This window comes from Vulpes vulpes, chromosome 11 (assembly GCF_048418805.1).
Source record: "Vulpes vulpes isolate BD-2025 chromosome 11, VulVul3, whole genome shotgun sequence".
NCBI lineage: Eukaryota > Metazoa > Chordata > Mammalia > Carnivora > Canidae > Vulpes > Vulpes vulpes.
The window spans coordinates 87,919,403-87,937,604 of record NC_132790.1 but is presented as its reverse complement, the minus strand read 5'-3'; the positions used below and the strand labels follow the sequence as shown (position 1 = coordinate 87,937,604).

Sequence of the window (18,202 nt, the reverse complement as noted above, 5' to 3'; positions counted from 1 at the left end):
TTTAAGCTATAATAGCCTTTAACATATACCTTCTAAATATACATATGCAATCTATTCAAATGTATGTACAAATAAATGTGTGACTTTATAAATATATAAATATATACTATGTAAAAATGTTTATGTAGTCATACACTTATTTATAAATATATAGGTATATATAAATATAGGGCAAACATATAATTCAGCATCTAAAATAAGACACTTGAGAGAGAAAAGGGGTAAAACTAACAACTATGCCAGAGACACCGGTATATATTGGTTCAGTCCTGGGGAAATAAGGGCGAATCATCCTCTATTTATACTTATACACATATATATAAGTGTACATTTGTATATAAGCATATATATATGAAAACAAAATAAAAACCTCTATATAAATATAAAATTCTATATTATAGTTGTAAGTACATATGTGTATATTTACATAAAATGTACTTAAAAGTATGTAAAATGCTTTTAAGAATTTTATAAATATAGGATAAACGTACTTTTGTTTTTTTGTTTTAAAGATTTTGTTTATTTATTCATGAGAGACACACAGAGGCAGAGACATAGGCAGAAGGAGAAGCAGGCTCCCTGCAGGGAGTCCAATGCAGGACTCCATCCCAGGACTCCAGGGATCATGACCTGAGCCAAAGGCAGATACTCAACCACTGAACCACTCAGGTGTCTCAATAAACACTTTGTATTTATACTTTATATAAATGCCATTGGGAAATTCTAGTTAATTCACATATTTAGGATCTTCTGCTGCTTTTGTCTCCTGCCATATTCCAACCTTCTCTAATAAATACACATATGTATAATGCAAAGATATATCTTTTTTTTTAAATTTAAAGATCTTATTTATTTATTCATGAGAGACAGAGAGGCAGAGACACAGGCAGAGGGAGAAGCAGGCTCCCTGCGAGGAGCCTGATGTGGGACTCGATCCCAGGATCACGCCCTTGCCAAAGGCAGATGCTCAACCACTGAGCCACCCAGGTGTCCCAACAAAGATGTATCTTAAATAAGATACTTTTGATGATTAAATTACCTTTTCTTCACCAGCTTGTAGAATGAACTAGCTTTAAAAAAAAAAAAAAATAGGGCTGCTCGGGTGGTATAGTCAACCGGGTAAGCATCCAACTCTTGGTTCTGGCTCAGGTCCTAATTGGGGTCATGAGATTGAGCCTGAGTCAGGCTCTGTGCTCAGTGCAGAGTCTGTTTGGGTTTCTCCCTCCCTCTCCTTGTGCCCCTTCTCCCTGTGCTCCTGCTCTTTCTAAAATGAGTAAATAAACTTAAAAAAAAAATAAGTCTATGCTCGTGGTAAAGTATTCAAACAGTACAGAAGTCTATTAAGGTACAGAGCAGAAGCCCCCTTCTCCATCCTAGCCTCCCTCCCCCAGACCAGTGCACCCATTAACACCCATAGTACCCATACTCCCTAGGCATGGATACCTTTTTCCTAACTTTGGAGGATTTGCAAATTATATCTGTATAAAAGCTCTATGAGAAAAATTATTTCCTCTTGAGTTTCTTCTCTCCTAGCCTCTAGCTCCTCTGCTTGGCAATTCCTTAAACTTACTCATCTCAGGGAAGAGCCCATCTGGGCAGCGTCTGTCCTCTGGAATTTCTAGATTTTTGGTTCCTACCTTTATTATAATGTGTAGTGTTATACATCTATTCATGTTTATATCCTTCCCTCCCTGCTCCTTGAGTGCAGGGTCAATCTAACTCATCTTTGTTCTCCTGACACCTGTAGGGTACAGTACATTATTGATGATGTTGACAGCAAAAGGAACTGGCTCCTCAGACCCCGAGCAGCAAATGGCTTACACATTGTGCTTAGAAAAGTTCCTGATTTAAACTTTAAAAATGAGAAGCAGATGAATCCAAATTCTATTCTACAGAGAGCAAAATTAACTCTCTACTTTTATTAGAAAAATAAAAATTAATTTCTGTCCATTTCTTACCCCTAAGTTTCCTTCTAATCTGGCAGTTCTCAAAGTGTTTCATGGACCTCAAGTCTCCCAAGACCCTTTCAGCAGGTTTATGATGTCAAAACTATTTCATAATAACACAAAGATGCCATTTGTCTCCCCCACCCACCATGTGGAACATGTGCATTAACAGTACAAAAGCAATGATGGGTCAAAGAGTCGGTGCGGTAGCAAGCATCAAGCCAGTAACACCCAGATGAAAAAGTAAAAATTATTAATTTTATTAAATCTTGACAATGAGGGATCCCTGGGTGGCGCCGCGGTTTAGTGCCTGCCTTTGGCCCAGGGCGCGATCCTGGAGACCCGGGATCGAATCCCACGTCGGGCTCCCGGTGCATGGAGCCTGCTTCTCCCTCTGCCTGTGTTTCTGCCTCTCTCTCTCTCTCTCTGTGACTATCATAAATAAATAAAAATTAAAAAAAAAAATAAATCTTGACCACTGAATATACAGCTTTTTACTATTCTGTGTGACAAAATGGGAGGTACACACAAAACACTTGGAGTGCACACTGAAAAAACAATGACTGCCTTAAGGTAAAACACGTGGGTGGTTCTTTGAGTTGTGAGTTGGACTAGCCAAATTTTTTTCATGGAACACCATTTGTTACATGAAAAAATGACTGACAAACTACGGTTATTCAGATGTGGGTATCTGGGCAAACATTTACTTGAAAATGAACTAAGTATGCTTGTCATTTCTTTTTTTTTTTTAAAAAAAGATTTATTTATTTTAGAAAGAGAGAGTATGAGCATGGGAGGAGGACAAAGGGAGAAGGAGAGAGAATCTTGAGCAGACTCCCTGCTCAGAGCTCAGCCCAACCTGAGGCTTGGTCTCATGACCCTGAGGTCATGATCTGAGTTGAAATCAAGACCTGACTTAACTGACTGAGCCACCTAAGTGCCCCTCAAGGAAGCAGCCATTTTATTGCCAGTAATAAAATTCAACTTTCAGGTGAAAATTACAATTTTGAGGGATGGCTAGGTGGCTCAGTGGTTGAATGTCTTTTGGCTCAGGGCATAGTTCCGGTCTAGGGACTGAATTCCGTATTGGGCTCCCTGGAAGGAGCCTGCTTCTCCCTCCACCTGTGTTTCTGCCTCTGTGTGTGTGTCTCATGAATTAAAAAAAAAAAAATTACAATTTCGGAAAAGTTGGGATTTAACATAAACTTTGGTATCTAGTACGATGAGCTCTACACTTCTCAATACATAATTATTTTTCTAATGAGGTTAGTTTCTAATGAGGTAATGTTAACGAATGTGATTTTTGAATAGCATGCAATGAGTCTGGAAGACAGGCATAGTTTAGTGAACTAATATTTTCCATATAACCAATGGTATTTTTACAAAAAAAAAAAAACCATGTACGGGCTAACAGGTGAAAGAGACATTGGTAGATTTAAATGTGACCAAGTATGGAAAGTTCATTGCCATAGTTGAACTTGGAAACTTATAGTTTCAAGTTCCATGTTGCAACTAACCTTTAAAAAACTACCTGCCTGTCAAGGTTTGGATGTAGTATCAAAGAATATCCACAATTAATTGAAAAAGCTATTAGAAAAATTCTCCCCTTTCCAATGATCTATTCGTATGAGGCTAGGTTTTCTTTACATCAACTACAACAACATGCTTGGCCATTGAATTCAAAAACTGATATGAAAATCCAGCTGCCTTTCTATCAGGCTAAACATTATATATTTGCCATTCTTCTTCATTATATCTTTTGCCTTAGAAAACAGTTATTTTTTAAAATAAAATATGTTGGCATTCCTGGGTGGCTCAGTTGGTTAAGCATCTGCCTTTGGCTCAGATTATGATCTTGGGTTCCTGGGATCGAGTCCCATGTCAGGCTCCCTGCTCAGTGGGGGTTCCACCTCTCCCTCTGCCCCTCTGCCTCTCTACCCCTCTGCTGCCCATTCTCTCTCAAATAAAATAAATAAAATCTTTTAAAAATAAAATAAAATAAATAAAATACATTATTTTATCATGTAACTGGGTTTACTGTAGTCATTATTCATGAGTTATTTTTTAAGTTCTCCTTTTAAATTTTGAATATGGCACATATTGATAGATATAGAACTCAGATAAACAGAAGCTCTTTGGGTCCTGAATGATTCATAAGGGTGTAAGGGAGTCCTGGGGCCAACAAGTTTGAGAAATGCTACTCTGACCTATAAGAAAATGTTCAAATGATTTTTTTTTAAAGATTCTGTTTATTTATTTGGCAGAGAGAGAGCAGAAGCAGGAGTAATGGTAGAGAGAGGGAGAGGGAGAAGCAGACTCCCTGTTGAGTAGGGAGCCTGACCCAGGGCTGAGATCATGATCCGAGGCAAAGGCAGATGCTTAACTGACTGAGCCACCCAGGCATCCTGTTCAAAATGATTATTAAAGAAATTACTTAAAAATTATCTTCGCAATAAATGAAATCAGGCATAGGTTTAAAAGAACTAGGAACAAAGTGGATGAAAATGTGGTTAAATACAAAGTAGAAATCCCCAAGAGAGGGAGACACCAAGGGATGGAGAAACACAGATACACCCACGGTCACGCAGATACACATTCCAGAGCTACCTTTAATCTCCCAAGCTTAAAGTGGTTGCTAACCATCTCTGGAGTTCAGGCATGGCTGGACCAACAGTGCCCACCCCCCCCTCCACTGTACAGACTAAGGTGAAAACTATTCCTTGATCTGCAGGACCACCGGCTCTCTTCTGTTTGAACTATCTAGCACTGCTTGCAGTCCTGCCTTCCAAATCTCAAAGGTTAGCTTGGTCAGTGTTGTGTGTGCCCATACGATTCCATCCACTCATCTATTAAATTCCCCAGTAGATCCTGGAGACCGCGTTTAGGTACTGGTTCACTCATTCTGTGACTGAGCAACTCATTCCCTGTATTTCCAGCTTAATTAAATCTTCCCTTTCCAATTAGTCCAGGCAATTTTACTGAAAGACACAGAGGTCAAAAAACTTAAAATGAGCATTTCCACATAAACTTTAACTCTCACAGTACAAAAAAAAAAAAATCTTGGAAAACCTCTAAGTTATTAATCAACAACATATCTATCATGTAGAACTTTATAGGGCTTGCTAATAAAATGTGGTGTACTTGTATTAGTAAATCTTTAAGACCTGACAGAGAGTGAGGTAACACTACCCTGAGTAATAAAGCCACCCTCCAGGGTGAGACTGAGGCCCATTTTTCTGTATCTTCAGATCAGAGGCAAAGGCCATGAGAGCCCTCTTGCAGCAAGTTGGCCACTTAATTCCTAACGTACATAACAACAAAACTGAACGAAGAGGGCAACTTTTGCTTCTCTCAACTGCACGTCTTCTGCTATAAAAAGAAACTTAGAAATAAAACCCAACTAAAAAAAGAACACACTGTATTAGGATACCGACCTGGAATCCTGCAAAAGTCAAAGGCCCAGTCCATTTTGGGGTAGTACAGGGCCCATATCGAAGTGGAAGCTGGAAGCTACTGCCCGGGGCTGAGAGTCCCTGTAGAAAGTGTGCCGAAGAAGGACACTGTTCAGTGATCCTGCTCCACCATCCCACACACATCTCTGCGGGGCACTTTTTCATAGTCATGGTGGGTGACGACGTCAGACCTCATGTGACAAGGTGTTAGAAACACACGCATCGGATCTCAAAAACAGATTACAAAACAGAAGCCTTTTATAGAGTATGGCTGTGTCTGGGAAAAGGAAAATCCTCTTGATTTCTAAATGTAGTTCAAAAAGGGTAGAGAAGAGCTGCAATTTATCAGATTTTTAATGCACTTAAACTATTGGATTCAAGAAGGCATCATAAGGCAAGGCAAGTTTGCTCTTTCAACTGAAAATCAGGCCATTTGAAAGGCTGACATCAGAAAGCTGCCAGGGTGTATTCGACAGAGGGAGGTTGGCTTGAACAACCTTACCTGAATATATTACTTTGAAAAGGTAAACATTTGGTCTCTAGACTTGTAGTTGCGTGCATATTGATTGTAAGAACGAGTATTATCAGATTCATGAGTGACGCAATGTGCTCAGTTAAATATTTCAGGCTGCTTGTTTGGAAAGATGAAAGGGGGGAAAGGTCCTTGGCTTCTCTCTTTCTTTTTCAAACACAACAATATTTCAGGGTAGCCCGTGTACCTTGGGTTCATCTCAGGATCGAGCTTGCCTACATACCTGCTTGCTTAAGAAACCTGGCCAACAGGCTTCCAGTGTTTATCTTTGAAGCCCTCCAGTGCTGTATTCGTTTCTCATCTCAGCCAAGCTCACTGATACTAAGAGTCCCTAATGTGGGAGGCATTTTTAATCTGAATGCTGTGGGGGCCGAGTTACCAAGATGACCAGCACAGGGCTCTTGTCCTCTGAAACTTTTCATTTTGGGGTGAGCTTATCATCAAGAGTTGGTTTCAAAAACCAAATACTTTTATTGTGAGCCTTTAAAAGGCCAACTGATTTAATGGCCCATGCTCCTCTCAGTTGACTGCTTCCTCTCAGGAAAGGCCAAGGGAAGAACTGTCAGATATTCTGGGTACTGAACAAGGCTGACCCTCTAGCTAGTCGCAAGGACGGGTCCACCAACTGCTGCTTTGGCATTACACTATATAAACCCACCTCCCCACGGCACCCTCCCTCTCCACCCCCTGCTCCCTTTGCACCCCAGCTCTCTGAGGACTACTTATGATAAGGAATCACAGTTTACACTGGTTCTTTCTGGATAGGCCAGGAATCAGGCAGGGAGAAATGAATGACACAACACACCCAGCATGAAGTGCAGTGCTTGGCACATTGTGGGGCTCAGGGAGTGTGGGCTGGAATCATCTTGAGAACTGACCATGTCCCGTTCAGCTGGTGACTTTTGAGAGAACTGCTTATACAGTCCATGCTTCATATGATACATGGGACATTAACGAGATCAAGTCAAGCCCTGCTGAAAACCCTTCAGTGGCTTTCCCTGAAGTCGGTGCAAAATCCAGACGCTTCACTGGCTTGTGAGGCCTGGTGTGGTCCCCAGGTCCTGTCCACTGTCTCTAGACTTGCCTGCTCCCTTCCATCCCACTCTGTGCTCACCACACAGGCCTCCCTATGCTTACTCTACCTGCCAAGTCTCTTCTGGCCCCGGGGCCTTGAAACACACAGATCCCAGTACTGCCTGTGGCTGGCTCGCTCACTCGCATGCTTCAGGCCCTGGTCAAATGTCATACTGGAGGGACCACCCTGTCTGTCTATTTGATCCTGCTTTCACTTGCTCTCACAATGCCTGAAGTATGATAGTTTTCCTTCATACTACCCATCTCAACCTGCAGTCATCACATGTGTTTGCTTGGTCATTGTCCATACTCTGCCCACCAAAAGGGAAGCTCCAGGAGGGAAATGACCTTGTCCATCCTATTCACTGCTACATCTATCTACAGGACACAGCACATGACAGGCACTCAGGAAACAGTTGCTGAATGACTTAAGTGGGTTGTGCACAAAAAACACAAATGCTCACCCTGATTAAAAGAGCAATGCGTCCTTCTCCCCTGCATTCCTAATGCCTTGAACGCTGCTCTGCTTTTTTCTTTGCCACAGTAACCATAACATTCCAACAGATTACACATTTTACTCCTTGCTTACTATCCATCTGCCTGCTAGAATTTAAGTGCCACAAGGGCAGTAATCTTTGATATTCTTCCCTAACGTATCTTAAGCACCTAGAATAGTGCCTGACACATAGTAGACCCTCGACATTCAATTACTAAATAGACAATCCATATTGTAAATAGATACATGTTTCTAAATCAGTATTAGATATGGGTAGGCACCCTACATATTGCTATGACAATTTGTTTGAATTTCCCTAATCAATTTAGAATAAGGTTGCTTTTATCTGATGCATTTTAGGTTGTAAAGCACTTCACGTATTAATTCTTTCAATCCCCTCACCATCCTGTGCAGTAGGCATGTAAAATGGAGATATTACTATATACTCACAGGGTTAAGAGAATTAGAAGAGTCTGTGCGGGGTATATATGGAAGCTGATATTATTGGGTCCACAGTATCAAGTGGAAACAGCCCAGATAGTGCCTTGCTTACAGGGGAGCTGTAATTTCGGATGGCAGCACAGTGCTGAGCCCCCCACTCTCTGCTGTCTCACGGGCATGTGCAGTCACAACAGGAGTGAAGACAGAGCAGGTGACCTGATCTACCCAGAACAGAACTGTCCTGTGCCAAGTCCAGACGGTAGGCTCACTGTATAGGATCACCACTGAGAAGCCCGTGGCAGGAACAGACCCAGGCTGAGATTCAAGAGCTAGAGCTGCCGGAGGCAGCCACCTGGGGTCACGTGCTGAGAAGTAACCAAGAAACACTGCCTGTCATGAAGCAGAATGTGTCAGAGTGGGATCGGAGTTAAGGCAAGCAGACCCCTGGCCTTGAGCAGCTGTCACCAGAGCAAACTGAGCATTGGTAGAGAATGGCCCTGGGCCTGGGCACTCAAGGCCAGCCGGGCAGACAGTGGAGGGACAGAGGCATCCTCTAAGTCAGTCCTAAGGTCTGCTCCATGGCCCAGAATTGGTTACACACCTGACACCAAGGCCTTTACACCCACAGGTTGCCAACTTAAAATTTTAGTATTTAAAAAGGTTGATCATGACCTGAGCTGAAGGCAGATGCCTGACTAAGCTACCCAAGCACTCCAAAAAAGGCTTACTTTTAAAAGTCTATTACCAATTCAATTCAGTCCATGCACTCAGAAGACAAAAGGAACTGCATAGCCAGGATTTGCTAATCTGAAGTGTGTGTAATTAGGAAAATGAGTTTTCATTTGCCTCCCCTCGCCCATGAGTACTTAGATTTGCCTTCTCAGCATAGGACTGGGGATGATGCAGGCTCAAAGATCAAGAAGCTCATGCTGGAGATCTGTCAGTCAGAGTATGGCATAAGAGCAGTGAGCATGAAGCCTCAGGGGAGCACCAGGGAAAGAGACTCTCCAGGGGAGGGCCAACTGTGGGTGTGCGCTTTCTCCATGACAAATGGAGAAAAGAGTCCCATAAACACGGAACTGAGACCTGGCCAGTGAAGCTCATTAACACTCTAAATCCAAATTCTAATATCTTCACCAAGGCTTATAAGTCCTCTGCGACTAAACCCCATTTCCTGCCACTCTACCCTGCCTCGGCAGCCTTCTTTCTATTTCTTGAATATGCCTAGGATCTTCCTACCTCCAGGCCTTTGTACATGTTGCTTCTGTATCCTAGAACGCCCTCCTAGCCCAGGTGGCAGCCTACTCTTATCTCCATCCAACAATCCTTTCCCCCTTAATTAGGTTCATCCATTACATATTCTTAGCATACTTTTACTTCTTTCATAGCACTCATTATGATTGTAATTAAGTATCAACAAATGTGTACCTTTACCACAAGAGTATCAGTTTTATAAGGACTAAGACTGTTCACCAGCATCCCCAGCTCCCAGCTCTGGACTTGTCACATAACAGGGGCTAATAAAGCTTTATTAAATGAACACAAAAACAAAAAGCAACCAAACACCAAGCCTTCTAAAGCCCACTACACTGGGCACTGAAACCAAGCTTTCTGGATCTAGCATTAAGGCAACACGAATTGCCCTATTTGTCACCTATGGTAAGGGATGAGTATGTTTGTTGAGCATAAAAAAGTCAAGAGGTTGTTCTGACATGCTACAAGGAAACACACACACATGTAACCAGATCAACACTGCTAGCCTAAAGCCGGGCTAGATAGGACAAGCCAGGGCCATCTACTGCACACAAAGCTGTCACTGCTCAAACAAGCTGAAACATTGAAACATGGCTTCGAAACACTGAAAAATGACTTACTATTTCTGCTTTGGCTCAAGTGAAGGAAAAGAGCAATACTTGAAGCTCTACTGATATGCCTTGATCTGTGAGAGACAATGCCCAAAATGGAGTCACCTATGCTAAGCCCCACGTCACCAAACTGAAACATAACTTAGTTTGGCTCTTCCTGAAATGGAATCTTAAACCAGTCAGTCAGGAATCAACTGGTCAGCATTAAATAAGCAATCTGCCTGATGATACCCTGCTGTCCTATATAAGGAAAGCAGCCTTGCAATAACCAATCCATTTGCCTAGTGTAACTTCCTTCTTCTGCTCCCTGCTGCCTATAAAATCTCTTGTCTTACACAGCTCTTTGGTGCTCCTTTTTATCTGCTAGATTGGATGCTGCCCAATTCACAAATCACTGAATAAAGCCAATAAAGTCTTTAAAATGTACTCAGATGAATTTTGTTCTTAAATAGTTTAAACTCAAAGGATTTGGCCTTTGCCCCTGAGTGCTTGGGTTAACTTGGAAACAAACTTTTAAAATAGCTTTAAAAAAATAAAATTTCAAAGTAGTAAACATGTGGGTGTAGTATAAAAAAGCTGCGCACATGCACTGGCCCATGACTTTGAACTATGCTATGAAGAAACAGCTCACTATTGTCTCCTGCTTGTGTCAGAGCCCCCCTGGGCAGCCTTCCCAAGGACTACTTTCATGTGACACTGACATCCCACCACAAATGAATCCATGTCCTCAGTAAGACTCGCTCATTTGTTAGGAGGAAAACCACCTTATATGTCAGCCATGTCCATGCATCCAGTACTGTTCTACATACTCTGCACACACCATCTCGATTAAGCTCATGGCAACCTGATTTTGCAAATGAGAAAACTGAGATGCAGAGAGGCTGTATGACTTGACTAGAATCATTTCACTAGTGGGCAGCATAGCTGGCGTTCAGATCCAAGCAGCGTGACTCAAAAACCAATTTCAGATTTATGAGCAACAAGAACTCGGCTTTTCCACCTCTTTCTTGGTATCAAAGTCTCATATGCTCATGACCCCAGCCTACTTACTAGTGTGTGAGTCCTTGGCAAACTGTTGGCTGGACCTGAGCAGGGCTGCCACATGCAGGGGTACAGGTTATGCCGTGTGAAATGCTGTGAGAAAAGGGAGGCTGAGAGCCAGCTTATGCTCTCCTTGGCCAGGCAGGTGCACTGGTGAGGGCTGTATCCTCCTGCCAGATGGAGGGGGCCTTTTCTTTAAAATGTACAAAGATGCCATATGGACCACCAGGTGGCTCTGTGGCGAATACATTAGGGAAATTCAGAATTCTTCGTAACATTCTACTTTAAATTTGTTTTTCTAAAAAAAAAAAAAGTAAACTTCAAAGTAATAAATGGTGTTCATAAATATTATTATTTTAAAGATTTTAAGTTATGGCTGCCCAACATGGGGCTCAAACTTACAACCCTGAGATCAAGAGTTGCATATTCTATCGACTGAGGCAGCCAGGTTCCCCAAAATTATTAATTTTTTATCCACTTCTATTTCAAGGTACTATTTATCAAATACCTACCACTCACCAATTACTGAGTGCAACACAGGGGCTCCCATAGGAAATAGGTACTGAGGAGTTCCTGGGTGGCTCAGTAGGTTAGGCATCTGCCTTCGGCTCAGGTCATGATTGCAGAGTGCTGGGAGAGAGTCCTGCATCAGGCTCCCTGCTCAGCGGGGGACCCTGCTTCTCCCTCTGCTGCTCCCTCTGCTTGTGCTTTCTCTCAAATAAATAAATAAAATCTTAAAGAAAAGAAAAAAGAAGTGGGTTTTGAAAAGCCAAGCGGGTGCAGAGATTAAATAAAGCTCCTGAATCAGGAGAACTGAGAGGCCCCAAAGCACTGTATTAGTCTGTTCACAAAACAGAGATCTACAGAAGGATAATTCAGGGTAAGACAGGCCACGTCCAGTCTAGGATAGTGGGCAAGAGCCTGAACTTTGGTGTCAGATGGCCCTGGCTCTGTCACGTTCTGGTTGTGACCTTTGGGCAAATTTCTTAAGCTCTTTGTACCTCAGCCTCTTCATCTGCAAAATGGAGCTAAAAATAGAATCTACCAGGGTTAACACAAGGATTAAATGATAATACCTATAAGTTGCTTGGCATATGTCTGGCACAAAATCAAACTGACTAAATGTTAGCTTTTATTAATATTACTATTACCAAATAATAATTAGTTGCAAGTGTCAGTAGGAACAAATATTATAAGCCTTGGCCCCAGGCCCCAAATAGAGGGAATGTGAAATTCCTCAATGGCAGGGACAAATGTTTTAGTTCACTCTGTGCCCAGAGGTCCTCATCACTCCTCCCAGAAGGGTTTATCAAATGATCATTCTTCCCTAATGCAGAGAGCAGTTACATCTGAGCCTTAGCTCCTATGTGGGCATTTAGTTACAAAGTATTGTCTAAATTCTTTTCTTTTTTTAGTTGCATTGTCTGTTAGTTTTCTTCTTAGCAGGTGGAAAAAAAGTATCAAAAATTCAAATAAAAATCATTCACCTTAGCTATATATTAGCGATTCTGGTAAAAGCCTTTTTATAGGAAGGAGAGTAAAATAACATTTAAGACATATACTTAAATCATCTATAAATTTCCATGATGTGTTCTTGTCCTTTTATGTCAGATCACTCAAATTATGCTATGTAAGGCAAAGCTAGGGTACCTCAGTTTATTGGGTTACCTGTTTTAGATAGCAACATTCTTTTACATTCATAAAGCCTCCCTTGGGGTGCCTGGGTGGTTCAGTCAGTTAGGTGTCCAACTCTTGGTTTCAGCTCAGGTCAGAATCTCAGGGCTGTGAGATCGAGCCCTGAGTTGGGCTCTACACTGGGCATGGAGCCTGCTTAAGATTGTCCCTCTCCTCTCTCTGTCCCTTGTCCCCTTCTCTAAAACAAAAAACAAAGCCTCCCCTATGTTCTGCTTCTTTACCTTTTCTGTAGACAGACTCCTGGCAGACCACGTTTGCTCCTTTCCCCTCATACCACGGGACTTTTAGAGGGCGAACATCTTGGGACCTCCTCCTTACTTCAAACTAGGAATCTAGTAACATGTCCGTTTGTTATGTAGGATTTATTTTAGAGAACACTTTGGTTTATTGATTTTACAATTTTTTAAGTTTATGTGCAAGTGTATTGATTAGATTTGTTCAGCAAAAAAAATAAAAACGTGGGTTCGGTTTGGGGTTTAACAGGTTTATGTGCTTATTTGGGATTTTGGTTCAGGCTTCTACTGAAGTCCTAGAGGGAAATTTTTGACAACTGTCAGATGTAGTCAATAGTTTCAAGCTCTCCTTCTCTTGTACATTGAGTTGTCCTGTCTGTACAGTTAAATCTTTAGACTCAGAGGGTCAAACAGTGCCTCTGCTTACACACTCTTGGATTTAAACTCCAGTTCTGCCACTTACTAGCTGTATGAACTAGGACAAGTTAATTAGCACCTCCAGACAGGTTTTGTTTCTTTTGTTTCTTTTTTTCTTTTTCTTTTTTCTTTTTTTTTAAAGATTTATTTACCTATTTGAGAAAGACAGAGTGCAAGCAAGCACACAGGAGCATGAGCTGGAGTGGCAGGGAGGTGCAGAGGAAGAGGGAGAGAGAATCCTCAAGTAGATCCTCTGCTGAGCACAGAGCCCTACAAGGGGCTCAATCCCAGGACCCCAAGATCATGACCTAAGCTGAAATCAAGTGTTGGGCGCTTAACCAACTGAGCTCCAACCGCTTAACCAACCAACCCAGGCACTCCCAAACCTATTGTTGTTTTTTTTTAAAAATCTACAAAATGGATATAACCCAGTTCTTTATAAGATTAGATGAAACATAGATATCTCATATTCTATTGCCCTTTTCACCCTAATTTTCTGTGAAAACTCCAGAAAACAATACCTACAACTCATTTCCTTTTGCCCATCTCATTTTGATAATAGCAACCAATTTAATACTTGTTGGTTGAAAGGTTACTGGAATCAGGGGCCGTTTTGTAAGCAGGGGTTTCTCTGAAGCTGAATGGAAAGATGGGTGGCCTGGAGAGTCTCGGGCTTCCAGGGTTTCTGGCAAGCCAAAGCAAGACTACTCCTGACAGGCTGGGCAGCTGGAAGCCAGGCTGACCCCAAAAGAAAAGAAGTTAGCTAAAAAATACTCATGGAAGTGCAAAAACAAATATTTAGCAAAATAAGGGACTGCGGGTAACCCAGTAAGAGTTCCTATATTAAGGTCTTGTGAGAATATGCTGGCGTAGGTACAGTGATGCAACTAAAAGAACAAACGTTTACTTTGAAGGAATGAGTACATGGATCATGATATTAATATTAGGATACATAAAAGCCAAATACAAAATTAGTGACTGCTGGTTTTTTTTGGGGGGGGGGGGTCCTACAAGCCCATTAAAGATATCACACACACCCCAACCCTACTGTGAAGAATAAGCAGAGAAGAGATCAGTGGCTTCTTTGGGTCTACACATTGCTCCTTCCATTCTGGGTAAAGGCGATGAGCAAGACTGCCTCAGACCATCCTCCTAGCTGCAGATTAGATTATTACTACTCAGTCTCTTCACACACAGAAATGGCCAAAACATCCAAGTGGCCAGCCTCACCAGTGTTAGTAGACAAGAGTTACGGAAGGCAACACATTTTACAACCTGAGTGCTCTGTTCTCTTCACCCCTTCATTCTGTTCCATCCTCACTTCACTGGGAAAGAAGGGGGCCTTTAAACACAATAAAGAAGTTATGCCTTGAGTGGCAATTAATACCAGCAAGAAGGAGAGGAGGTGGGGCTGGATGCAGGATACAGGGAACAGGGCCACAGAGGGAGGAGCTCGGGCTCTCTCTCCAGGAGGCCTCTGCACTGATACCCTTCCAGGTAGACACACAACTCCTGGGAAGGTCTGGCTGCTGTGTCCCTGGATCTGCCCATCCTGCTCTTCCAGGTGTCCGGCTTAACAACAGGGTTGGGTCATCAAAGTAAATTCCCTAAGGCAGTTCCTAGCTCCAAGATTAGGCAGCCCCTTTAAAAAATATGATCCCTTAAACAGAGCTTTGCTTCTGCAGCTGCTTTTTCAGGGTCGTTTTGAGGTTCTTTTCCATTTGATGACCACAGCCCATCCCCAGTCCAGGGAGCTGCATCCACAAGATGGTGCTGAGTCCACACACAGAAATGCTCGTGTCGGGGTAGCTGGTAATCCAATGCCCCAAATCTTTCTCAAAACGGGCAGATGAGCAGCTACTGCTCCAAAATAAATGGACACTGAGTGTCTAGGTAACAAAAAGCAAAGATCCTGCTTCTAAGTGGACGCTGCACTCTTACTCATTCTTAATTTGCCACGAATGGCTTCTAGAGATTCTTCAGATTGAGGTGGGAGGTGGAGGGGGTGAGGGGATGGTGAGGGCTCCACCCAGCACAGGCATTTCCTCCTCAGAGGAGCAGTCCTCACCGGGAACAAAGAAGGAGCCCTCAATTGTAGTCTCTGCCCCATGACAGCCCTTTGAAGGCTTACTCTGCATGGCCCTCTCCCTGGGCTAAACATCTTAAATTCCTTCTGGTATTCCACCGCAAAGGGTTTTGTAGACCAAAGCAGCATCAGATTTGGTCCTCTCATTTTGGATGTGAGAAGATTGAGGGATGGAGAAGTCAAATGACTTGCCTAAGAGCTCATGGTCTGATCAAAACTGGTTGCTTAGGCACCTGGGTGGCTCAATGGTTGAGCGTCTGCCTTCGGCTCAGGTCCTATTCCCTGGGTCCTGGGATCAAGTCCTGCATCGGGCTCCTGCATGGAGCCTGCTTCTCCCTCTGCCTATGTCTCTGCCTCTCTCTCTCTCTGTCTCTCATGAATAAATCAATCTTTATTTTTTTTAATTATTTTATTTTATTTATGATAGGCACACAGTGAGAGAGAGAGAAGCAGAGACATAGGCAGAGGGAGAAGCAGGCTCCATGCACCGGGAGCCCGACGTGGGATTCGATCCCGGGTCTCCAGGATCGCGCCCTGGGCCAAAGGCAGGCACCAAACCGCTGCGCCACCCAGGGATCCCTAAATCAATCTTTAAAACAAAAGAAAACTGGCTGCTAGACTTCTGGTCCCACATGCTTCACTGTACCAGGTTCGACAGGCAGATGCTGGGACCTGCTTACTAACAGCATGACCACAGAAGAACTTGACCTCCCTACGCCTCAATCTCCTCATTTATAAAATGGAGTGAATGCTATGCACTTCACAGAGTGTGGGAAGATTAAATCAGAGTATCTGAGCACTTGCAAGTGCAAATAGTAAGCAAACAGCGCTCGGTAATTTATTTTATTTAGGATATACAGGTGTTTTTTCTTTTTTTTCGGGCATGGAGTTCTCTTTTCTTCCCTTGTTTTCTTCTTCCTTCTTGGCTTCCAAAATTCCAAGCCTGAATTTTTTTAGCTCAAAAATTCCCTCATTTATTCTGATGAAATTGAATCACGTTCATTTTGTTCCTCATCTCCAGTGTGCTGGGATATTTTTAGAACGTCAATTCTGTCTCATATTAGATCTACTGGATTTTTTTTTTTTAAACATGTCACACAGATTCACACTCTAGAAACTTACAGGTTAAGTTCAGGAGGGCGATGTCTGTGACAGAAAGGCAGGGCTGTTTCCTATGCCCACCTCCAGACAGTGGCAGAATGTGGTCATTCTTCTCACACATGCACACCCTTCACCCGAACAGATCGTATTTTGAGATCAGGACTTGGAAAATATTTTTCAATCTATCAGAATAAAAAAGATAAAGGCTTGGTTTCATTTCTGAGGAAGAAGGAGGTTGAATCCACACGATGAGGAAGTGACCCTGTGAAGAACAGCTCTGGCTGTGTTACCGGATTAATAGGTTAAGAACCAAGACCCTGAGACCTCAGGGAAGTGAGCTCTTACATGGAGATTCAGAAAACTTCTGAGCTGCAGCAAAGAAAACTTTTACTTGAAAGAACAAGAGGTCAAACTCCGTGGACCTGACCTGTGGTCCCTAGGCTAGCCCCTGCTTAGAGGTGAACCGGCGTAAAACCCTGTCCAGTTACATTCTCTCAGCTCTGTTGTTTCATTAAGCACAACAGGACTCTAATTTTCTAACCACTCGTCTCCATTCTCACATCCTCCCCAACTAGCTCATGCCATGCGTTTTTCTGGGGCTCATAGCCCAGCATCCTCATACCCTGCCCATCCCCCCCCCCCCCCCCCCCCCCAGGAAATCAGACAACCTGTAACTGTTTCAGTGCCCATATTCACTGACCCCGCAGAACATCACCCTTCCCCATCCCAACACTTCCCAAAGGCCAACCTTCTGGATCCAAACAAAGGACAAGGACAAGCATGCTCAGCCTCACTCCCATTTAGTCCTATACCATTTCCAAATCACATTCGTACATACCATTTCATTTTCTTTTCTCACAACACCCCTGTTGGCTGTGAAATAATATTTTCATTTCAGAGACGAAGACCCTGAGGCTCAAAAAAATTAAGCCAAAATCCTAACATCACATATTGTGTAATTGGCACAGCTGGGTTTTCAACCCTGATCTTGTGACTCTGGGTCACACACTCCTTCTAGCACGCTGAACAGGAAGACTGTATTTATGTGATCCCAAATGTTAATAAATAGAAATCACCATCTCATCTTTTGAGTGCTGTTTAATGGCTTTGTTTATTTTATGTCAAATTTGGTGCCAAATGTGAACATGTCACTCAAAAGACTACTCACCAAGAGCTATTTTGATCAACAGAACCAGTTTTTCCTGACCACCCTATATGCTATTAATACAGCTGACCAGGTTATCATCCATGCATTCCACTTTGTGTTCTCTGCCATCTTGCATTACCTGATGGCAAGCATTTTGTTTAGTTCACTCTGTAAAATGGGAATGATGCCTGAGATGATTATTGAGTTAGTTAAATGAAACAATAACTATGGAGACTGCAGCTAGCAAACATTTAATTAATGGCATTACACACAACTGCTACTTCTACAGCTTTATTACATTCATTAAAGCCAAGCAGAGTTTTAAGTGTCTGATGAGATATAAGGTAGCATAGGTGCAATAATTTAGGAAGCAAAAACACTATTTCATCCCCTTGGCTTTGTTTACTCCTTTATTTTTTCCCTCATTCAGCAACTTTTTGGATGCCATAGTCTAATGGAAGAGACAGACATGCAGACAAACAGCTCCTCTGTGATAATCAAAGCGCACTAGCAAGTGGGCCTAGGACTCTGGAGCATGCAGCCTTAAACTGAGTTTGGGGAAGCAGAGTCAAGGAGAGAGAGATAGAACTAAGTCTTGAAAGACAGAGAGCATTTCTTGGAATCCCAGAGAGAAAGGGGCATTCTATTCCAGGCAGAGGTCTAAAGCAAAGGCAAG

General features: G+C 42.6%; 1 protein-coding gene across 32 annotated transcripts in view; it reads right to left on the bottom strand.

Annotated features, from left to right (window-relative positions):
- The window catches only part of ZBTB38 (zinc finger and BTB domain containing 38), a 147,239-nt gene that overhangs the window by 39,783 nt on the left and 89,254 nt on the right, over window positions 1–18,202 (bottom strand). For 7 of the 32 annotated variants that reach the window (XM_072727001.1, XM_026018563.2, XM_072727012.1 and 4 more), the window contains one exon: window positions 16,401–16,561. The exons of 23 other annotated variants lie outside the window; for them this stretch is intronic. Coding sequence is in view for 2 of the 9 variants with exons in the window: in XM_026018560.2 (XP_025874345.2) it covers window positions 5,381–5,569 (189 nt within the window). In the remaining 7 variants the exon portion in view is untranslated. Of the gene's footprint in view, window positions 1–5,380; window positions 8,913–10,856; window positions 11,146–16,400; window positions 16,562–18,202 lie in introns of those variants that run through there. 2 more of the 32 variants (XM_072726999.1, XM_026018560.2) reach the window with 2 other exon arrangements.